Consider the following 24,842-nt stretch of genomic DNA (forward strand, 5'->3'; position numbering starts at 1 on the left):
AAGATTATTAAGTAGTACACTTTGTCACGTTATTTCTCACTCTAGTTGTGAATTTGCAGTTTAATGATTCAGTGGCATTCAATTAAATGCTGAGACAATTACAGTTATAATGAAACTGTTAAATACTAATAAAATAGCACACAAACTGAAAATGTAAGTGTTCTGCATTAGAAAAATTTAAAATTATTGAAAATCGAATAATGTACACATAAACAAGTATAATTCATTCACTTTCTTCATAATAAATTTTAAAAATGAGTTAAATATTCAAATAATTCTGAAGTAATAAAACATAGATTCTAACTAAAAACAGAAAAACCAACCTTGGCCAAATAGGAGCATCATTGCGATTATTCGCTACATCACCAAACTCATCAGTGTTGTCCTGACCACCATGGCCCTTGCAGACAAAATTAGCCTGATCAAACTGGTTATCCAATCCATCACGGCCATTGGCATGGTCATAAGTATCTTCATAAGCATCATTAGAGTCACCATCATCACCTTCTGTACCAGCACCAGCATCATAGAGTTCAACATAATCACCATCCTCTTCAGGTGGCTGAACGACAGGTGCAGGAATTAACCAATCATTCCGGAAGATTTCAGAGAGTGCATTATAGCCCACCCATTCATTTGTCAAGTATACGGGGGGTGATATTTTTCCTACTTTAAATCCATCTGGAACCTGTGTGCACAAGAAACATTAATGTAACCTCTAGTAAGCCTTTCGTTTTTCTTCTACATTGGAAAGATCCCAAGCTCACAACACTTTAAAATATATTTTCAATAGAAAAAAAAAAGGTTCACTCACTAGATAGAGTCAATATTTTAGTGATGATGAGTGCCAAAACCCAAACATCATACTGTGATTGTTAGTGGCTTTTCTAGATCACACAGGGAAAAATTTACTCACTTTATTTCTTTATAACCATACTTGTAGTAGGAGGAGTAAACACTTGCTTTTGATGCTAGAGAATAGAACAGGTGATTTGATGCTCTATGGATATAGTCACTTTTGCTTTTGTATTATCCCTTACATTTGGGATCGACACATTATTCTTGAAATTGATATGTTAATTTCTCAGCTCTGGTTTTACATGTCATAGATTGTCTTAAAGTACCTTAAAACACTTTTAAACAACAAATTAATATAAACCTACTTTTTAAGTGCGGTATGTGTGATATAGCAAGTTTTGGGCAACCTGGAATATATGTATGCAGGGTAGGATAGGGAAAATTACAAAAATAAAATTGGAATGGTCAGACACTGACAAAAAAGTTGGAAGACACTTTAAGGTTATACAATCTGAGGACATTTTAGTTTTCAGTAATGTTTTATTTTTATGTATTGCCTTTTCACCTAAGAAATGCTATTAAACAAAAGTATCTAAATGCTACTGTTCTCTTAAGATTACCTTCAACAAATAGCTCTTTAGCATTTCTCTCTCAAGCATGTTTTTTTTTTTATTTGACGGGTAAAGACAGTGAGAGAGAGAGAGAGAGAAAGAGAGAGAGAGAGAGAGAGAGAGTCTTCCTTCCGTTGGTTCACTCCCCAAATGGCCACCACGGCCGGTGCTACGCCAATCCGAAGCCAGGAGCCAGGTGCTTTCTCCTGGTCTCCCATGCGGGTGCAGGGGCCGAGCACTTGGGCCATCCTCCACTGCACTCCCGTGCCACAGCAGAGAGCTGGCCTGGAAGAAGAGCAACCAGGACTAGAATTGGCACCCATATGGGATGCTGGCGCTGCAGGCGGAGGATTGACCAAGTGAGCCACGGTGCCGGCCCCTCTCAAGTATGTTCTAACTAGCACAGAATGGTGGAAAATAAAATTATCAATTAAGGGCTTTCTTATTTCAAATTTAATTTCTAGACTTCATATACTGCAAGCTAGCACAACAATGGGAATCTACAAGAGACTAACAAAAGAGAAAGTGAATCTCTTTAACCTTTCCTCACTCAACTGAACATGTATAAATGAAAACAAATTGAAAATTAAAAAAAAAAAAGATGTTAAGACGCAAACCTACATGGACATCAATCAGCAACTTTTGATCAATAGTAGAATAAGGCGGCGAGGACTGGGATCTCCTCCCAGTCACAGGACTCTCTTCCTCAGAAGAAGATTCTGTGGAATATCAGAAACACATTCATAACAGCAGCGATTGCAGACATTGCCTTTACTTCTTTAGTAGGTACAACAGTTTAATTCATTGTTTTCCTTGCAGTCTCTGTAATTTCCTTTAGGAAGTATCACCTGGTAAATTTCCATGGAGCCAGGATTCCAATTTCTGTTTTGTTCCCTCTGGAGACAAAGATAGCTTTTCTGCTTGCACAATTAAGTGTACACTTGCTAAATACTTCTATTTGTGCAAGAAGATAAACATTATGCTGGCTGCCAGGTAGATCCATTTTTAAAAAAAACGAATGTACAAAGGATAGGACTATCTGGGAGTATCACTGGCTTCACGTACTAATTAGAAGAGAAAGCCCAATAGACGATATTAGAAGATGATAGGTTAACAAAACTCTTAACAGGGGAGTTGACTCTGCAATCCGCACCACCAATTTCTGCCCAATGATATATCCTCAAGTAATTTCAACACAGTTGAACAGTGAATTACTAAAAATAGACAAAACATAATTGCCCTTTTTTATTAAAATAAAGCTGGGGATCTTTCTATACCACTGTTATACAATAGAATTTTCCGCAGTGATGAACACATTCTATATCTGCACTGTCCCTACAGTCGTCACTAATCACTCATGACTATTAAACATTTGGAATATAGTCAATGTGCCTGAGAAATTGATTTTTAACTGCATTTTATTTTCTTCCCTTGTTCTCATTTTAATAGCCACACGTTGCTACTGGTGATCATACTGGACAGCTCAGCTCCACAGTCCAGGTACTTTCATTTCCAATGCACATTCATCTGATCTGCAATTCTAGCTTTTGATACTGAGTTGTGGTATGGTAAATTGCAACTGTGGTGAGAATACAGCAAGAATATTTAACAGATTCAAAAATCAGTAGGTCTAGATTAGTGTGCTTGGAAAAAGCTATTGAAGGAACACTGAGTTCCCTTTTGATTGTTTCTATGTGCTTGGACTGTAATGATAAATACTACTACTCCTCATTTATTTTCAGCCTTGGTTTATATAACCAGAGAGCAGACACAACAACTCCAAAAATGAGGTATTTGTAAAACATTGCTGTCATCTGAGAGCATTACACTGAACATATCTTACACTTTGAGTCCCAATCTCCTGGTGCTGTTATACTTTTGTCACTTATTATTTTTCTGCAGAAAACCATTTACTTTCAAGGCTTTTGGTGTGCTAGCATATCAAATAAGAAGTCTGGGTTAGTACTCTGAGATTTTGAGGCAAATCTGTAGCAAGGTGCTCTGATTTGCTCCATAATGAAGCATGTAATGTCATGAGAACCTCAAATGGTCTACATAGCACCCATAATCAAATCATTGACTTTTAGAGCTGAAAAGTTCACTATTTTCTGCACAGATATTATTCCCTTCTCCCTCTAGTTAACATCCATGACTGCCTTGGGACCTTATATGAAATTTCCTTCAAGTTCTAGTAAGTTATCCCACTGTTAGAAAAATTAGCCTTCACTGAACTAGAAAGATAAGTTTCTGGAAAAACAAACATTCTTCAGGTTATTCTTCACTCACTCTTATTTGTCACAATATAGTATTTCTGCTCAGGAGTCACTTTACTACTACTACTACTACTACTACTACTACTACTGCTACTTAGGAAGAATAAGACTTTTAAGATCTTTCAATATTCAATTTTTTGAAAAGTTCATATGTATTCTTTTTATATAACTGGCATCGTAGTAAAATCTGTATTCTACATTATTATAGATGGCTCAGGAACTCAATCAGGCATTATTCCTTTACATAACTCACCAAATTTGTTTAAAACAGCTTAATTCCAGGTTTTGTGATCTAAGGCACAGTTTTGGTTTTGTTTATTCTAATGTTTTACAAATCTGTAACTCATTTAAATCTCTCAAATACACATTTAAAAAAAATAGTTGTTTGCAATTCGTATCACAATTTGTAAAGTTAGTCTATGTGATTTGATTGATTTGTTTTTTTATGTGTTCTGAGTGAAGTCATCAGTTTGTAACTACTGGATATATCATATTTTGAGATCACGAAATAATATATAAAACACAATTACTCCATCCAATATTCTAAAGGTTGCTTATAAATGTGACTATTGGAGAGGCCTTGTTCAAGCTGTTTTCCCATTTTTTTCTCACCTAGTTCAGAAATCAAATAAAGTTGACTGCCTTGCCTCTCTAGACACATTCCTAACTACCACCCAAAGAAAAGCAGAATCCAGAAAAATCGTTTTCCATTTGTCAAAGGTCAACCCCAAGCACATAACTGCCAAATCCAGGGACCTTCTGCTTCTAATCCTGTGTGGCTTCCCTAACACTGCTGATTTTTTTCCTTCTTTCTTGACTTCTGAAATACAAGCTGATAAACATTAGCTTTGTATTTTGACTGTGGAAACTTTATGCTCTGAATCACCTGATGCTGCTGGGCAATTTTCAGGATTTTGTGAACTTCTTTCTCTGTTCTCAATGGGCTTCTCAGCTTCTTCCAGAAGAGACAGCTGAAGAACACTAATGAAAAGACAGAAAAGCATGTGCGATGCCCTCACATTCACAAGGGGAGTGTACAACGCAACATAAAGACCAACAAACAGTTTTGCTTAAAATATAGCTAGATATCAATCTGAAAGGAAGTTAAGCTTAAATGATATTTTCCAATTTCCATTTTCCCCAACTTACTATTTTATCTAGAACATAGAAACAACAGCCAATATATAGGAATAAGAAACCTGTTTCCATGTAATATATGTTTTCTTCACATACTGTATTTCTAAAAAAATCCTATAAAATTTCTCTAAGCTAATATTCAGATAATATTATTACCTGTATAGTACAGCAATAACCAGAATATTACAGTGCATGCGAGTATTTTAACATGATCAAATGTGCCATTGTTAAGCCACATTCTACTATGATTAACCTGATTTTAGATGCATGGGGTTAATATTTTATGTCCTCTTCCAGAGGTACATAGATAGATGAATGGACATGAAGGGTACAATAGTTTTACTATTCAAATTTAAAGACTATCTAGAAAATTGATCTGGATCATGCTACTACATTTTATAGTTGCTGTGGAATTTTTATATGGGAAGGAATTTGGCTATTGACTTAGACCTGGAGCAGACAAAAGTATTTTCTATGGCCCAACATTTCAGGAAAGACTCGAGCTTCATTTAAATTAATTTTTTAAAGTTTATTCATATTTAAAACCAACCTATTTGCTATTCGTGAACTCTGAATCCCTTCTATAAAGTAATTAATCATTCCTAGTTTAACACTAGGATTAATTTTTATATAGTAGATTTTATTAAAGTTATCTTCCAAGATATCAAAGACAACTACTTAAAACTATTTTCTTCCCTTTGAGGTCAGAAGGACCATGACAACTCATTCATTGAGTGCTGAGAAAAAGAAAGTTCACAGTCTTCTTCTCCACTTTTTTCAAGGCTTCTGTAAACCAGTAAAATCTGAAGACATAAATATATGGAGCTGTAAAAAATTACTGAGGTAGGAATATACATACTGCATAATATCAACTGGATGCCACTGGACCACATGGTCTAATATCTTGAACATAGTGAGTACTCAAAAATATTTATTGATGGCTGGCTGAATGGATTAATCTGAGTCCTCTATACTGTGAGCTGGAGTTGGAGAGGAGATGATTTTTGAAGGATATCTATTTTAAAAGTTGGACTCCAGAAAACACGTTGCACACTTCATCTAAAATATGGAATATGAATTTTGAAGATAACTGAAGATGATCAATACAGTAATGATCAAAAACTCTAGTGTTGGTATTGATATTACATGTTATATTTTATTGCTATAATATTGAGCCTGAAAGTTGATTTTGACCATAGGTAATTTTTAGGCTTGCTCATCTGCTACATTAACTTCTGAGTTCAGGGATAATATGTATTTGTGCTTTATTATGCAGCACATACAGGAAAAGCCACTTGAAAGTGCATGTCTTTTTATCTACTATAATTAATGATGTAACTCTGTCAAAGAAGTCATTGTCATTATTTCTCTTAAAAAGACAGACTTATTTGCTTCTTTTAAAAAGGCAGATTTATTTATTTACTGGATAGGCAGAACACAGAGATTTTCCATCTGCTGGTTCATTCCCCAAATGGCCACAATGGCCAGTCCCAAGCCAGGTGCCTGTAACTCCATCTGGGTCTCCCATGTGGGTGCAGGGGCCCAAGCACTTGAGCCATCATCCACTGCCTTCCCAGGTGCATTAGCAGGGAGCTGGCTTGGAAGCAGAGCAGCCAGGACTTGAGCTCGTGCTCATATGGGATGCCGGTGTTCCAGGCAGTGGCTTAACTTGCTGCACTACAATGCTGGCCCTCATTTCTTTCTTTTCTTATTTTAATTGTGACTCTCACCAGCTAATTCTCAAACTACATGACATAGTGAGTGGATTATGTCCAAATGTGAAACATTTGGTTAATGGATCTTTGCAGTTAAGGTTTTAAATGTGGGTCAATGATGCAAATGCTGATATTCTAGTTCTGACATTATAGAGAACTAATATCAAGGAAACAAAGTTGAGTTTTCCATGTGATAATTAATCATGAGTAATTTGAATATAGAAATCAGAGATACACACCTTGAAGAGAACTTGACACGGTGTGCACGATCCTGGTTGCAAGGCACAGACACAGAAGCCTCTTGGACCTTAAAGACACAATGCAATATTTTAGTGGAATTTGCAATCATGAATACTTCTGAGTTATTAACTTATGGGAAAATACTTTTCTTCATATATATTTTCCTAATAAGCCAATTTATAAAATATGACTTTCATAAATATGTGTGTACCTCAAAAATTCCTGGAAATGTGATAAGCTTATTCTAGTGCAAAAGGTTTTTTAAATCCATGCAGTTTTTTCATAATACACACTTTCTGTGAACTTTTTCAAAGACTCACTCTACATCCTATGTTCATAATTATTTTCTGTATAATGCTAGATCTGCCTATCCATAATTTCTGATATATTTTTTAAATTTTTGTATAGGAGTGGATTCTGGAGAGAATATAGTCAAAGCTACTCATTTTATTGTTGAAGAATCTGTCACCTAGAGTGGGACAATGACTTTTCTAAGAATTTTATACCAAGTCCAAGGAGCATTTAAAATCAGAATGCAGGTCTTGAAACTCCTAATTTAGTGTTCTCTCTATGTTATGACATCGCTTTTTATATCAAGTCCTAATGTCTCACTTGCAATTTAAAAATTTAAGTTCGAAGTTCTCCCTATTTTAAACTAACCCTAGATTTTCCATATTATAGATATCATTGAATCTCTCAGGAGTCAAAGCTGTCCATCTTTAAGTATGTTTTTTTTCATGTTACAGTTCATCTATACTGTCTTAATCAATATTCTAAATGACTCCACGTAAATTAATTTGGATGTTACTATTATACACTCATATAATACACCAAAACTCTCAAGAAAAAGGAACTATAATGAACCAGCTTCCATCATGGGGCAAAGTTACTTTCTGCCAACACTGGTAGACAGAGCCATGAAGTATTGTCTTGCCAAACTGATATCACAAAGTTTGTACTTATAACTGACTTTAGCTGCTTAAAAAAAGAATCATTCTGACATGCAAGAAAGCAGTCACATTAGATTCTTTAAGAGGGAAATTTCAATGTGTTACACTCTTAAAAAATATCTGTATTTTCATGCTGATAAGATCACTTTGAAGTTTCTAAAAAACTACCTAGCCTCGGCACACTATTTTTTTTTTCAATGAGATAACTGATCCAGACTGTCTTTACGTCCTATCAGATAGGTAGGTGAGAAATTTAAAATGTTAGTATTTTATATTTTACAAATGAGTGTTTCCAAACATAACCAGGTGTTTGCCAGTATTCAGGATAAGCATCTATATGACTTTTTCTGCTTTTAGTTCAGATAACTGACCTCATACTGACCCAATCTAGGTCTCTTGGTTTATGAAGCTGATCTCAGGAAAGTTTCTGATACTAGTAAACCATTCCCTGCTTATGGTAATAATTATTACCTGAGAGAATTAGCAAAGTCAATTACTAAGGCAGAGAGAAAGACATAATTCTTCTTCTCATTAAATAATATAACCCACCTTATGTCCCTTCTGCTAATGGTCACTATGGATAAAGCAATACACTTTATTATGCCCTTTGGAGGACTGTTAGCATCCAGGGGACTACATTTTAAAGGGAGAATTGTCTATAAAAGTCTTAATAGTAGGCCCCTGTGAAGCATCCAGTGTTGAGCAAGTGATTCTTGACCCACCATCAATAAGGCAGGAATTTGACTTCTTCACATACTTATCTAATCTCCCTTGGCGACCAAGAGAATTTTTAGCCAGTTGACTATTAGAAATGTGACCGTTTGTTGCTACCTTGTCTGCACAAAAACTTAACCTATCTTTCTGACCTCACCAATGTATGTGATAAGTAAGTCAACTTGGACACTACAACTGACTTAACTATTCCTGTAAATAAGAAAATCAACTACAGATGAAATGACCCACACCTATATCACAAACTGAATCCCAGAACAGAGACATACAAGGAAAAAAGACACGTGAAATTGTGTCACAAACTAAACTACTTGCATTTCTCCTGGACAGTACTTAAGAAATTATTGACAAACTCTGGTTATTCATACTATGGATGTCTGTTAGACATTTTATTTTTAATGAGTAAAGTAAGCCTGTCAACTCAAGGAAAGAAACTGGTGCTATTTGTTAGCAATAATAAAATTAAAGTTTTTTAGATAAAAGTAGAATTTTAAAGTCCCTATCTGCTACCAAGCACTTTACAGCTTATAAACACTGAACATTTCTGAAGAAATTGATGGTGATATTAACAATGCTGTTTTTGATACTGAATAATGAAATGTGTAATCACTTGAGAATACCTATGTGCACAGAGAATCATATTTTCCAGTTTACCAATGCATGAACTTAAAAATCATAGGACATTGTAATGAATTTTAATATTACCAGCATTACCACATTTCATTAATGTGATTTTAGATTCTTTGTCTCCAATTTTATTTATTATCAAAGAATATCCACAATTATCTGAAAAATCTATACAAATTCCCCTTTATTAACACCTATATGTAAGAAACCAGCTTTGACTCATATACCGCCAACAAAATAACATATGACAACAGATCAAATGTAGAAGTAGGACAAGAATCTGGCTGTTTCCATTCAGCAAGATAGATTAAACTGATCTGCAAAAAATCTAAAACACTGTCATTCTAAACTTTTTGGAAAATATAGTTGGTCTTCATTAAAAACATACAATTTTACTACTTTTTAAATTCATCAAAGTTTTAAATTTTTATCTTGATTCTAATAAGCTAAATATTGGATGACACAAGCCATAAAATAAATAAAAGCTTTCTGGAGTCCTCAATGTTGAAGAGTATAAGAAAATCCTGAGACCCAAAAGCTTAAGAAACAGGGTTCTAGATACTTATTAATGTCAAAGAAAGCCATATTGAGAAATTTACCTCATTTCCTTTAGGATCTGCATCATCTGGCTGTAATGGTTCTATTTGAACTTCAGCCTGAATTGAATGAAATACTTCATCATTGTCTGATGATTCATCTTCTTTGTCCTTTGAAACAAACAAAAAAAGAAAATAGACATTTTATTTGCTAAAAATCAAATTATAGGAAGAACTCCAACACCCTAAAATATAACTTAAAAGAATAATTTCCAAATATTAAAAATTGTTTAAACCACTAGTTTCTAATAGTTAGTTCTGGAACACTGTCAGAATCTGAGGAATTCTACAAACTGTTCACTGAAAACTTCATATAGACACACATATTTGTATATCCCTTAAGGGATACAGCTGACATGCCAATGCTCATTTACAGAATCCAAATTAAGAATCTCTGATCTATAGATTGGACACTTGGCCTACTGGTTAAGACACAAATTATGAGGTTGGCACTGTGGCACAGGTTAAGTCACTGTCTATGATGCCAGCATCACATATGGGCACTGTTTCTAGTCCTGGTTGTTCCACTTCCAATCCTGCTCCCAAGGAATGTGCCTGGTAAAGCAGCAGGAGATGCCCCAAGTATCTGAGCCCCTGTCACCCACATGGGAGACCTAGAAGAATTTCCTGGCTCCTGGCTTCAGCCTGGTCCAGTCCTGGCTGTTGTGGCCATTTGGGGAATGAACCAGTGGATGGACGATCTCTCTTTCTCTCTCCCTCTGTAACTCGGCATTTCAAATAAATAAATAAATATTTAATAAAATGACATAGATTATGATGTTCATGTCCCACATCCAAATGCCTGGGTTCAATTTCTGGCTCTGGCTCCTGATTCTAGCTTCCTGCTAACATGCACCCTGGGAAGCAGCAAGCGATTACTCAAGTAATTGAGTTCTTGCTACCCACATGGGAGATCTAGATTGAATTTCCAGCTCTCAACTTCTGCCCAGCCACCTCCTGGCCATTGTGGGGCTCTGGGGAGTAATTCAACAGTTCAACAATTCGTTTGCTCTCTCTCCACTCTTATCTTTTCTGTCTCTCAAATAAATAAAATTAAAAAAAAAAAGAATCTCTAGTCTAAAGCTTGATTAACTCATAAAATAACTCCCACATTTAGTAAGTTATTATATCTCCAAACTTAGGTCCTCTTGAGCAGTGGAAGATCAATAATAGAGTGGTACGATATTTCTTCCTAACTAAGCTTCAGGAGTTCAGGAAACTGTTGCCCCCTTTAAGCCAATCAATATTCTTCAACTCAAAGAGGATAATACAAATGCGTGTATCTTTTTCTGCTGGTGAGTTGAAGCACTCATATATGTCTCTATACTCTAGTAAAATTTCAGATATTTCAAAAGACCTATGACCTTGATTACAGAATCACTAATTTGCTTTCCTTTATGTTTTCTTTAAGGATCACACTTAAAGATCCTAAATACCTATACAAAAGCCTAGGATCATTTGCAATTAGTATTTTTAAATTTATTTTTAATTATATATTTTGTTTATTTGAAAGAAAGAGGGACACACAGAGAGAAACAGAGAGAGTTCCCATCAGCTTGCTCACTCCCCAGTCAGGAGTACACCAGGCTGAAGTGAGGAGTTAGGAACTAAATCTGGGTCTCCCATGTGGGTGGCAGAGACCCAACAACTTGAGCCATCACCTGTTTCTCCCTAGGGTGTACATTATCAGTAAGCTGTGATGCAAAGCAATTGTAGCCAGGATTAGAAATCAGGCACTCTGATACAGGATGTTGCACCAAACACATGTGCTCCATTCACTATTATTTGTTGATATATATTATTTTAGAATGACTACTCACATATATGTTTAAAACAATGAATGGCAATGAGTAAGTTTCATGCTGTTAGCATTATGAGTATTTTGGGAAAAATAAAAGCCTTTTTCACAAACAAAAAACCTATTAGATCTAATTGGTTACCAGGGCTCACTGAGAATAGTTATTAGCATTTTAAATGTCCTAAATTCTGCCAACTATCACCATTCCAAACTTATACTTCCCCTCTCCATATGTTTTCTTTCTCTTTGTATCACCCTCTTTTGGGAGGAAACTAGACATCCATCCCCTTTTGGGCTTTTCTCCCCTTCTCTTTTTACCTCTTCTTATATTAAAACATGTCAGGGAATTAGTATTTGTTCAATTGGCTCACTGTGCACAAAACCAAATAATTCTTTATCTTGATATTCAGACAAGGTTCATTTGCAACTACTTCATCAATAATTGCTAAGTGAATGGACATGAATAAGTGTTTAATTTAGGATCATCCTAAGGATTCTTTTTACATAAATGGATGCTGGACAGCATTAGAAAATAACAGCTCTCCTAATCTTGTCCAACCTTATTAATTTGCTGATCAAACCCACAAACTCTTCATTATCAGATTAGTGTTGCCAGATTAAATTTGACAACTCCAATCAATTATACCCACTAATACGGGAGGATTTTGACAGAGTAAAGTGTTATTGAGTGTTCCTAAATAAGATAGAGGTTAACATATTTTACTTCACCTTTCAAAAGTATGCAGAGACCATATTATACCTAGTTTCATGTTCTGTGCAAGTGTGTCATTGCCTATGTAAAATTAGGTCAATTTGCTAAGACAAGTCCAGAACATGGTAATTATATACAAAAAATTTTGTAAACATTTTTCCTTCTCTTTTTAACCTTGACTTAAATCTGATTTTCAAAAATGAGTTCAATTCACTCAAATAGTATAATTCAGTAGTCTATGAAAAGAAGGAGCAAATAAACTAGTTTAGAGGTTAGAGGAAGTTTTTGTGCTTCTTTTTAATGAGTTTTTGAAAATTTAAATTATAAAAGCAACTTTTAAAGATTCAAAATAATCCCATGTCTGCATGATGTCCTTTTATTAGAAATAATAGGGACCGGCGCTGTGGCACAGCGGGTTAAGGCCCTGGCCTGAGGCGCTGGCATCCCATATGGGTGCTGGTTTGAGACCTGGCTGCTCTGCTCCACTTCTGATCCAGCTCTCTGCTATGACCTGGGAAAAAAGTAGAAGATGGCCCAAGTCCTTGGGCCCCTGCACCCATATGGGAGACCCAGAGAAAGGTACTGGCTCCTGGCTTCGGATCAATGCAGCTCCAGCTGTTGCAGCCATCTGGGGAGTGAACCATCGGACGGAAGACCTCTCTCTCTCTCTCTCTCTGTGCCGCTCCTTCTCTCTCTGTGTAACTCTTTCAAATAAATAAATAAATCTTAAAAAAAGAAATAATAGGTAGAAAAATAATAATAAAGCTACTACACTAACTATAGAGATAATATTGACTACTTGCATCATGTAAAAAAAATTTTTCTTAGTCACAAGTTTCTGGAATTTTTTTTTTTACTAAATCTCTGGCCACAAGAAATATTTCTTTCGTTTGGTTTTTTTTTTCTTTCTTTCTTGTTTTATGTATTTATTTATACAAACAGAACAGATTTCATGTATTTCATATATACAATTCTAAGAACATAAGAATACTTCCCATCCTCCACTAAATAAGGAACTCAACAAGTAGAAAGCAGAAAGACCACTGTTCTGCAGGAGTATGGGCAAGGGCTGTGAACGATAATCACATCTCAAGATGTCAATTTCACTCATACACAGAGGCAACATGGACATGAACTAGCACATTTTCTCTGCAGTTTGGACTCAATATCGATTATTCTTACATTTTCAACTTGTCTCAGTTCTTCCTCATGCTGATTGAAGATCTCTTCCCATCGGCGCTGACGCCTTCGCCTGCGGGTTTCCCCATCTGAGAGTTCCAGCTCCTCAGCTTTCCTTGATGACTTCGCCCTGAACCTCTTTGGTGACAGTCGTTTGGCTAGGGCCTGTCTTAGACTGGAAACTTTAGATTTTTTCTTCCGTGCCTGTTCTGGTTGAGAGTAAAATATGTTTGCCGACAGGTTTTCCATCAGGGTTTGCAGTGGACCAAGTGGCTTGGAGTTGTATGAGTGTGGTGCTCGAAGCAAGTCTCTGGATAACCCCTCTATCAGTGCCTGGATGGAGCCAACTGCCTGCGGGGGCTCTAGTGCCCAGGCCTGTGCCTGAGGTACCCCCTCTGTTTGCTTCTGCACTGGAATGAGCACCTGAGTGTCCAGATGCAGGGGCAGCAGCACATGGTGGTTTTGTGAAAGCAGGGGCAGAAACACCTGGGCATGCACGCGTATTGTCTCAGGTTCCTCTGCGTCAGGCTCTGCCTGTGTGGGCTCCACAGCCTGTTCTTGTACCTCTGCCTCTTCTGGTGCCTCATTCTGCTCCAGCTGCTCTTCAGGTACCTGGTTCTGTATCTGCTGTTGTTCAGGGGCCTGGCCCTGCCGTTGCTGTGGTTCAGGCACCTGTTCTTGCCCCTGAAATTCCTCTGGCACCTGGTCCAGATCTTGTGGCTGTTCTGATATTTGGGCCTGGCCTTGAATCTGCTGCTCTCTTTTGGGTACTCTGGCCTGTATTAATAGAGGCCTGGGTACCTTACCCTGAGCCTGTAGTGGCATGAGCACCCGAGCTGCCCGCCGTAGTCGGGGAGGCGCCCTGATATGCATCTGTAGAGGCCTAGGTGCCTTCACCTTACCCTGAGCCTGTAGTGGCATGAACACCTGAGCTGCCCCTTGTAGTCGTTGAGGTGCCTGCGCTTGCCTCTGTAGAGGCCTAGGTGCGTTCTCCTGAGCCTGTAGTGGCATGTGCATCTTGGCTGCCCCCTGGAGTTGCTGAAGTGCCTGGACCTGTGAGTCTTCTTGATCAGGTAACCATCTCGGCTGAGAGGGTTCTCCATGCAGGACTCTAAGTGGCCTGCATCGGCTGCTGGTTGGCAATCTCAGAAGCTCATGAGTGCAGGAGGGTCCCCTGAAACAAACAAGTGATGATCATACAATTAGAATGTCCAGTGCAATGGAGCCATTCTGGGAAATTCTCTTTTTTTAAATGGATAGTCTCTGTAACAATGATATTTTCAATAATTTTGTATTCATCCCTGTAGTGCTTGAAATATCCCTTTTTATTTTTAATAAAAAACTTTTTATTATTAATGTGTTCTCTTATTAATGGAGTCTGATAATCTACCTGGATCATTCTGTTGCCAGGCATTAAGTAGTAGTAATAAAAATTTGTTCTCAACTTTTCCATTCAATATTTCTTGAAAAAAGATCTGTTATTTGGTATATCCAAAAGTATTAAATATTTCTGAGTCAAAGGCAACAGTATGGAATCAACTGCCCCAAGTGAATTGCTATTATCCAGTTATATACACCATTTATCTAACATACCTGAATCTTTTTATAGTGTAATGTTCCTTAATAGCTTCTTCTCTTTCAAAGATCAGAGGTATCCCTACATATGAAAAAGAAAAAAAAAACACAAAAACTATAGTACACATAAAGTCAGCAGAGATGCATGCAATCAATCTTAGTGACTTTGGCCCTTATTAATGTTCAAGATGTAGATTTAATTCCCTAGGGGGAAAAATACCTCTCCAAACACATAATTGATTATTGCTGTGGACAAAAGTCTAGCTGCTAGGCCCACTTTTGCATTGCCTGCAGATTAAATTTTCTGGGCAAAGAAAGAAACTTTACCAAACTGCTTGTAATTCTAAATTAGAATAGATAATAAGACAAGAGAAACTCTGAACAGCTAATGTGCCTGACTTACAGCTAAGGGATCTAAATATGAGGACTGCATGGCTTGGGACTGATCTTTAGTCTTTTTAATGAGAAGGTAAAAATCTCAGTTCTGGGTTTCACACTTAACACATTTAAAACATCCAGCTTCTTTCCTTTCACCTTTGCCATTATTATTGACATATAAAAGCTTTAAAAACAGAAAGTTTTCTTTCAAATTTCTTATAGTAGAATGTCTAGGGCAACTATATTGACATCGTCAGTGTAAGCGCCATGTAGATGAGAGTTTTCCTGCAGATACCATTCTGGAAAACTCGTGCCTCTGGGAGTTAGCAAATTAGTAGATGTGTGGTTTTCCTTCATCCATTTGAGAACTGGCTGGGTTCTGTGATGTACATCTGGTAACTTCATCCCCAGATGTAATCAAATCATCCTACTATTCCTCACCTCTAAACAGGACACATCCAGTTACCCAGATGGCAGCTGATGGAAGGATGTTTGTGATCTTGTTCAGCTCCCTCTCCTTCACTCCATTTTTACCCTCAACCTTGCTGTGATCCCCCAAACTAAATGTGGAATATGCCACAGAGCCTACATAGTTAACACTTGCCTGGATTTGATGAAAATCCATCCCATTATATTGGATATAAATAGAAACTTGCATTCATTTGTTTATATTAGTCCCTTTAATTAAATCTTATAGTTGAAGTTAGTATAGTACATAAAATGAGCTTTATATCATGCAGAAACATTACTTTAACATTAACAGTCCATAAGTGGTTAATTACAAACCCACTTATCTTAGTGGAGTCAGTTAAAAAATAAGCCGAAAAACAACCATAAAATATAGGGTTTTTTTCCGTTTATTTATATTGTTTAATTAGTAGCTAGCTTAAAATCACCAAATCACAAAATTCTATTTGAGGCTTTCCAGGACTTTGTAGATATAAGCACTTGCCATACAAAACTGGCAACAGTGAATAACCTTGTATCTACACATACTGAGGCAAGAAGGAATTAAATGAGCAAAAACACATGGCATATTATCAGAAAAACTAAATACAGAAGGCCTCAGTATTTTTACCTTCCACATAATTCATAAACAAATACTCTTTTTCTGAATACAGTGAGTAAATCATCTATCATTCTAGTAAAATACGACTTGACAGAGTCTACCTTTTTTCTGTCTTTTTTTGATGATTGCTGTAAGATGCTTCGTCAATGACTCAACAACATGTCGCTCATTTTTGATATTGTGAACAAATGGGTGATGAAGCATGTTTGCAGAAGTAGGACGGAATAGGAAGTTTTTTATCATGCATTTTCCCATGAAATTGTGGAACTTGCGGGACCTAAAAGAAAGGAGTTGAAGGAATGAAGACATTCGCTGGCCTGCAACCTCTTCCCGTCCCCAACCACATGGCACTGTGAAGGTCTTATTTCTGGGGAGAGTTGCCTCTATTTCTAATTGTCATTTCAATGAGCAAATATCCTACGGCTTGACAATACACATTACAGAGCAAAAAGAAACCACAGTCAATATAATTTTCTACCCAAATAATAGTAGAAACTTCAATGAGTTCAGCTGTACAGCTCTATGTACCTGGTAAAAATGCAAGTGATGATATATATGGCAATGAAATGCTTGATGTGAGATATAATACACACACACACATACACACAGCCAATGAGGCAAGATTTGTCAGTCCATAATGCTCATAACTGTCAAGCCTGAATGTTTCCCTTGATTATACACAGTGTTAGCTTCAGACGCCTGGCTGTACCAGGACTAAGTAATCTTTTAAAATCGTCCCACGAATACAGTTGTGAGCAAAAAGGCTGAAATGTGTGCAATGGGTTAAACTGAATCACAAGGGAAAATGTCAGTAATCAAATCATGGTTACCAGTTTAAAGTACTAGATCAGAAATCTTCAGAGAGAAGGATCCCCACATTTACTTGACCCATAGCACCATGGGAAAACAAGTTCTCTGCCCTATCTCTGTGCATGTCTATGTGAATGGACCACCCAACAGAACTATATATTACAACCACTAACTGACTATCGAGGCACAGTAAGACACTGCACAAATGATGGGCAATTCACAATGTTACTGGGGAAAAAACTGAATCTGCCTTTTAGTGGCAGGACAGTAATATTGTCCTAATTGACTATGAATGATCTTACTTACTTGTAGCTAGCTAACTAGTTCTTAATGAAAATTGGTCAGTTAGATTTCCCTGTTAAAATGCTGGATTTTAGGAAACACTGTCCAATAAAGATGGTGAAGCAAAACTGATAAAATGAATTAAAACCTCTTTGCTACACAAAATGTCAAGTCAGTGTATTTAGGAGATCAAGACATTCATCTTTACCATCCACTGGATTTGACTGTAGGTGCAGATTCCCGCAAAATGACAAAAAGAGCTTCCAAGGGCTGAAGGTTACACAGAGCTGTGAAGGGAAATAGAGAATTTTAGAAAGAATGAGAAGGGTATCTGCAGAGCACTCTCCATGATCCAGAGGGGATTCTCAGTGTTCTTTTACATATCCTATTTTACACACATTAGGGGAGGATAGGTACAAAATAATGTACTTAAAGGAAAGGCTCATTTTATACACAAACATTGTCTTATATGATTCTAAAGTTTCATCAACACTGTGTGTAACAAATCAATAATAAATTAGACTACATTGTTTTTGAAATTGTGGTTGATGATTTTATCTGGAAAAGTTAACAAAAACTGGAGACAAACACTGATTGGTGTTTCTGTACAAGTATAGACAAGAATATGTAATTATAGAATTCAGTCAATCAAATTAGTAGCTAAACACAATAATACATAAAGAAGCTTGGTTGAGTAGTCTAGAAAGCTGAGAAGAATATATTTTGGGAGCTGAGAGTCCTAGAAAAAGAGGCAGTTTGAGTATAACAAACTGTGAAGAACATGCCTTCTAGAATAATATCATTTGGATACAAATACTGGCTTTGCCTTTGTGATCTTTAGCAACTTACTTAACCTTTATGTGTCCCAGTTTCTACTTCTGAAAAACAGGAAATACAGCAAGAACACCTTCCAAAACTTGCTGTGAGAATCAGTAAACTACAAGTCAAAGTGTCTGACATGTAGTAGGTGCTTAAAATATTTACTGTTCAAATCTGTGACAAATTACTGGGCATTCACTATGTTTTTCATAAACACAAGCATTCAAAGAAGTTATTCTAATATTGCTATTTGAACTGTCTCACTGGTTTGAGAACTCTAGGTTTTTCTCTAAGTTTTTTTCCTTAATTTTTATAATTAATATAAAAGGAACAAATTTCATATATTTCATATATACAAGTTTTAAGAGCATACTGATACTTCCCATCCTATTTTCCCTCCCTCCCTCACTCTCACCTTCCCTCCAACTCCTTTCTTATTTTTCTTTTAATTGTTACAATGACATACTTTCAATTTACTTTATAATCATAAGCTTAAGCATTCACTAAATAAAGAATTCAACAAGTATTAAGTAGAGAAACCACTATTCCTCAGGAGTATAGACAGGGATATAAACAATGATCAAATCTCAAAATGTCAATTTTGCTCATATGCATTAGTTTTTTTTGTACTCTGCATATTAGTTACTAAAATATGTATCTTAACATCCATACCTATATGTTTAATGCATAAAAGCCAAGGCATGGAATCAATGTAGGTGTCCACTGTGGATGACTTGATAAAGAAAAAGTGCTTTATATATATAGTGAAACAGTATTCACCCATAAAAAAGAATGAGATCCTGAGGCTGGTGCTGTGGCACAGCATGTTATGCCACTACCTGCAATGCCAGCATCCCATATCAGAACATCAGGTTGAGTACTGCCTGCTCTGCTTTCGATGTACTTGGGAAAGCAGTGGAAAATGGTCCTGGGCTAGTAGGTAAAGCCACAGCCTGCAAGCACTGGCATTCCATATGGGTGCCAGTTCAAATCTTGGCTGCTCCAAATCCAATACAGCTCCCTGCAAATGTGCCTGGTAAGCAGAAGATGGCCCAAGTGCTTTGGCCCCTGAACCCATATGGGAGACCCAGAAGAAATCCTGGCTTCTGGCTTTAGCCTGGCGCAAGCCCTGGACATTGTGGCCATTTGGGGAGTGAACTAGCAGATGGAAGACTTCTCTCTCTCTCCCTTTGCCTCTCTCTGTAACTCTGACTTTCAAATAAAGTAAATGAATCTTTACAAAAAAAGAAAGAAAGAAAATGGTCCAAGTACTTGGGCCACTGTACCCATGTGGGAGACCTGGATGGAGTTTCAGGCTCCTGACTTCATAGTGGTACAACCCTGGCCATTGTGACCATTTGGGGGAATGAACTGCATATGGAAGATCACTCTCTCTTCTCTCTATGGTCTCTCCCTTTCTCTGTCATTCAGCCTTTCAAATAGAAAAATCTCAAAAAAGAAGAAGATAGTTACATGCATTGTACTGGAGGGCTACATCACAGAAAGACAAATGCCACATATCTCACTTATTCTAGGGTACATCAATATGTTTGTGGACAAATGGAATTACAAGATAGGTTTATTTTGGTGCAAAACCCTTTGAAACCCAGGAATACATGGGGTCTTCAATAAGTTCATGAAAATGCATATTATGAAAAAATGATGTATACATTTCAAAGATTTTTTGCACCAAAGTAAACTCATTTTTAATTCCATTTTTCCATGAACTTTTGTAATACTCTGGTAAGTATAATCTAAAGTTGATCTTAAAGAAGTAGGGAACAGAACAGTGGTTACCAGAGCCTTGGAAGGGTATGAGGGAGAGAGGGTGGCTAATGGACACAGGAGTGCAGTTGGCTCTTCTATAGCACAGTAGGATAACCATGGTTGAGAGCAATTAATGGAATATTTCAAAAGAACAAGCAAGAATTTGAATGCTCCAAATACAAAGAAATTATACACATCTGAGGTGATAAATAGGCTAGTTACCCTGTTCTGAATGATTATTACATATTGATTACATATATTGAAATGCCATACTGTACCCCACAAACATGTACAATTACTATGTGTCAATAACAGTATATTAAAATAATTAACAATTATGTGCCTCATGTCACTTATTTCCTGTTATGTTTTGATGAAAGAAAATTGGCAGTGCCAAAAATCTCCAATCGAGATCCACAGCATGAACTTTGTTAAACACTACAAGTGTGACTTTTATGGGAACACAGTTTGATATTAATGACTCTTCATAGAGACATCCTTTCCCCACAATACATCATCAGGAGACCTACAATTCCAAACTGCCCTACAAACAAAAAGATAAAAGAATCTCCAGGATGATTTTATTGGGGTGATAAAAAGGCAACTGTTCAAAGGTCAAGCTTTGTTCTCAATTACACACAATATGAATTAATACAAGGTGAGGGCTTATAACTGAGGGCAGAATTAGCTATAAGCTCAAACAATAAGGATCACATTGGATTTTTTTTATTCCTTTACTATGCCTAGTAATTTACCAATTTGTGTCCTTTAAACATATTGTGAGATTGTACAATATGAAACAGTGTATATAAAGAGAATCGAAAATGAATCTTGATGTGAATGGAAGGGGAGAGGGAGTGGGAAAGGGGAGGGTTGTGGGTGGGAGGGACGGTATGGGGGGGAAAGCCATTGTAACCCATGAGTCGTACTTTGGAAATTTATATTCATTAAATAAAAGATAAAATAAAAAAAATAAAAAAAAAACACTTGTCATTCACTTTATTGACAACTTTAGAGGTCAATTAGGTAAGTTTCATTAAGGAATAAGAACATTCCATAAAGGAATGGAACACAGGGTGGATACAAGATCTATGTCAACAGCAGCTGTGGATGGTTTCATAACTAGTCCAATTTTAGGAATGTTGGTAAGTGTCCTCTCCAGCCCATATCTCATAACACTGTCTAAATGTTAACTATTACAGGCCCAATATATCAAAATAGAAAACCTTTAAAATACATATCCCTTAAGAGGCTGGGCACATATTAAGCTAGGCTTAGGCAGAACCTGATGAACTAATGTGGTTTATTCCCAATACATGTTGAGATCTGAAGGAATCTTCTGAATACTGAAGAAATAGGCCTCTTGATGGGACAAAGGTGAATTTGAATCATAAAGCACCAAGATAAAGATTGGCATGGTGTGTGAGAGAGGGATGCTGCAAGGAATGGAAGCGGAACTATTAAGTGAGGATCACTGACAATATTAAAAATAATTTATCCAATATCAGGGAGTATGTCAAAATGGGGAAAGATAGAGTACAGACTAAGTTGGCTTGTGCAGACTGCAAGGAAGGGGAAGTCAGAGAAAATTGTTGACCTTATCCTGCTTCTCTTCCAAGCAAAGTTTCACTTAGGTATTAAGAATAGAGAAGTTAGGGACAGCACTATGGCATAGTAAGCTAAGTCTCTGCCTGTGGTGTCAGAATCCCATACAAGCGCTTGTTCTAATCCTGGCTGCTCCTCTTCCATTCCAGCTCTCTGCTATGGCCTGTGAAAGCAGTAGAAGATGGCCCAAGCACTTGGGCCCCTGTACCCACGTGGGAGACCCGGAAGGAGCTCCTGGCTCCTGGCTTTGGATAAGCTTAGCTCTGGCCATTGTGGCCATTTGGGGAGTGAACCAGCAGATGGAAGACCTTTCTCTGTCTCTCCCTCTCACTGTCTGTAACTCTACCTCTCAAATAAATAAACCTTAAAAAAAAAAAAAAACAGAGATGTTAGGAATCTCATTTATTCAACAGTAACCAGCCTATGAGATTCTGTTGTTTTATTGACTACTAGTATTCTGGTCTTGGTTTAAAGATCTTTTGGTTTGAATTCCACATTGAAATTGTGAAAGAAAGGGGCTGGTGCTGTGGTATAGCAAGCGAAGCCACTGCCTGCAGTGCTGGCATCCCACATGGGCACCCGTTCTAGTCCCGGCTGCTCCACTTTCGATCCAGCTCTCTGCCGTGGCCTGGGAAAGCAGTGGAAGGTGGCCCAAGTCCTTGGGCCCCTGCACCCACATGGGAGACCTGGAAGAAGATCCTGGATCCTGGCTTCAGATCAGTGCAGCTCCAGCCATTGAGGCCATCTGGGGAGTGAAACAGCAAATGGAAGATCTCTCTCTCTGCCTCTGCCTCTCTATAACTCTGCTTTTCAAATAAATAAATAAATCTTAAAAATAAAAAATTCCATGAGAGATTTACCAAAGAAAGATCAAAGGAAGAGAATTTTACTATCTGAATTTCGGAGGTCACTATCGGATAACTGCCACTTTGGGAAACCATCCCCTCTGAGATGAGAATTATCATAACTTGGAGAATTTCTGCAGTTTATTTCATGCCACTCATTTCCATGTAAAGTTCATACTCCAGGAAATAATGGAAGCTGCTGAAAGAGAAATGTTTTAGTAGGGTAGCTATCTACATTTCTCAAGCCCAAACTTGTGCCATTCCAATTAGTTCTCCAGACAGGGGGGCCCTATTTTCTCTCCTTGTGAGTTCAGAAAATCCTGGTGCTCACTTTTCTTTTCCAAGCAGCTTGCTTTTTACAAACCCTGTGCAAGACTCCCCTGCACTACTCTGCGAGTTTGTTCATCATCCTATTTTTTCTTGTAATACACACAGTAAAGCAACAAAAAAAGGTGAACCAAGAAGCACAAACCTAAAAAAGCACAGAAAGGTGATTTTTTTTTGGTGAGGCACACTCAAAAACAATGGGAAAAAAGATAGTACTTGATTCAGTAATGCATCCTAACTAAATTTGTACATCAATACTAATATGAGCTACCATATTGTGAATTCAAGGAGAAAAGGAGTGTGGGAAGAAAGAGAAAGGGGGGGAGAGAGAGAGAAAGAGGAAGAAAGAGTAAAATTCAGAAAGAAGGAAGAGGAGGAGGTGGGGAGAAGCTTCTGCATAGTCTAACATAATTTAAATGTTTCCCAAACACATATAGTCAGGAGACTATATTCTGTATCATTTCCACTTTATATATGTGGCATATGTAAAGCTTTACATTTGAATCTTTTTAATCATTCAATTTATATTCACTCAACTTGGGTACCTGTAGTTTAGGAGCACTAGAAAAGAGCCAGCACCAATCAGATCTCCACAACCACCTTAGCTTTATCAAACTTTGCTTTGATACCCACAGAACATGAGAAATTCTCAACAATTAAGTCACCACTATTTGTACTCCTTAAAATTCCTCCCTTTAGCTTTGAAATCCAGTGCTAAGATAGTTCAAGCTTATAAAGCTTGGTGGGTGAACATTGTGAAGGTGGAGCATACAGGAACAAGGGAACATATGCAATCTGTTTGGGAGGGAACAAAGCAATCTCGCTCCCACCCCCCAAAACACATACTCCAAGTTATTTCTTTCACTTATGCAATACTACTGTGAATGTATTATCATAGATACATTGGATTTAGATGTTGAGGACAATAAATATGCCATGCTGTGGAGTCCGACATTAGGCAGTTATCAGTTATGCCCAAGTTCATATTCCATTCTCACTTCCCTATCAATGTCTTGAGAGAATAGGATGCTGACAGGCCATTTAAATCATAATGAGTGGGAGACACCAGAGGAAATTGTGAAGGGCACTGGGGTGACTGAAAGGAGCAAAGATATCAAAGGGGAACTGGATTGACTCCTGAGGAAACCCAACTTAGCTCCCAACATTGCTGTGTCCGGCTCTACTTCAGTGAACTACTGGAGTATTTTCTCAACGATCACAGCCTGAAGCAGCAGCAATGTGTGACTGTAAATGTTCTGGAACATATATATTCCACTAGTCAATTGAGACTATAATGTCTTTGGACTTCAGTTGCTCAGGACTGTCAGGACCAAACACTACTGAGACTAAATTGAAACAACAGTCAGCCTAAAATAAGAGAGTATAAAAAGAAAAGCATAGGCTGTTTTATATACCCCAATCTGTCCACACTAACAAATTCATTTGGTCATCACTGAAAAGGCCATCACTCATAGCTTGACACATAGTGGGACGCCTGTGTGACCAGAAGAAACTGACTGGTACAAGTAGTGATCTCAAATTCTTCCAGAAAAACATATTTGTATAGCGTACATCCTTAAACTTTAGAAAATATTACGTATTTTTACTCACGAGGAGCCCCTTCAGCCATTTCAATTGCAGTGATTCCCACAGACCACACATCACTCTGCAAAGGAAAGGAGGACAAAAAAAAAAGTCACTCAAAAATTGGAAACCGGTGGTATTTAGAACCTCAAAACAATCTTTGGCTGGGGATGAGGGTGCCAATGTCAGTGGCAATTTTTGGATATTCTTTTTAAAAAGATTTTTTATTTATTTTATTTTGAAAATCAGAGTTGCAGAGTCAGAGTTGCAGTGACAGAGGCAGAGAGAGGGAGAGCGATCTTTCAACCACTGATTCACTCCCCAAATGGCCGCCATGAACCAGGCTGAAGCTAGGAGCCTAGATTCCATCTGAGCCTCCCACATGGTTGCAGGGTGCCAAGCACTGGAGCCAT

The 24,842-nt window shown here is 37.3% G+C and overlaps 1 protein-coding gene across 4 annotated transcripts in view; it reads right to left on the minus strand.

Moving 5' to 3' along the window:
* The window catches only part of NRK (Nik related kinase), a 142,984-nt gene that overhangs the window by 32,149 nt on the left and 85,993 nt on the right, over positions 1-24,842 (minus strand). For 3 of the 4 annotated variants that reach the window (XM_008272834.4, XM_017349989.3, XM_070066760.1), the window contains exons 9-18: positions 24,457-24,511; positions 17,691-17,769; positions 16,492-16,667; positions 14,962-15,025; positions 13,372-14,542; positions 9,683-9,790; positions 6,774-6,841; positions 4,569-4,663; positions 2,031-2,128; positions 324-688 (exon numbers count right to left, since the gene is read on the minus strand). In XM_008272834.4, coding sequence (XP_008271056.1) covers positions 324-688; positions 2,031-2,128; positions 4,569-4,663; positions 6,774-6,841; positions 9,683-9,790; positions 13,372-14,542; positions 14,962-15,025; positions 16,492-16,667; positions 17,691-17,769; positions 24,457-24,511 — 2,279 coding nt within the window. The remainder of the gene's footprint in view (positions 1-323; positions 689-2,030; positions 2,129-4,568; positions 4,664-6,773; positions 6,842-9,682; positions 9,791-13,371; positions 14,543-14,961; positions 15,026-16,491; positions 16,668-17,690; positions 17,770-24,456; positions 24,512-24,842) is intronic. The other variant, XM_070066759.1, reaches the window with a different exon arrangement.

This window comes from Oryctolagus cuniculus, chromosome X (assembly GCF_964237555.1).
Source record: "Oryctolagus cuniculus chromosome X, mOryCun1.1, whole genome shotgun sequence".
Taxonomy (NCBI): Eukaryota; Metazoa; Chordata; class Mammalia; order Lagomorpha; family Leporidae; genus Oryctolagus; species Oryctolagus cuniculus.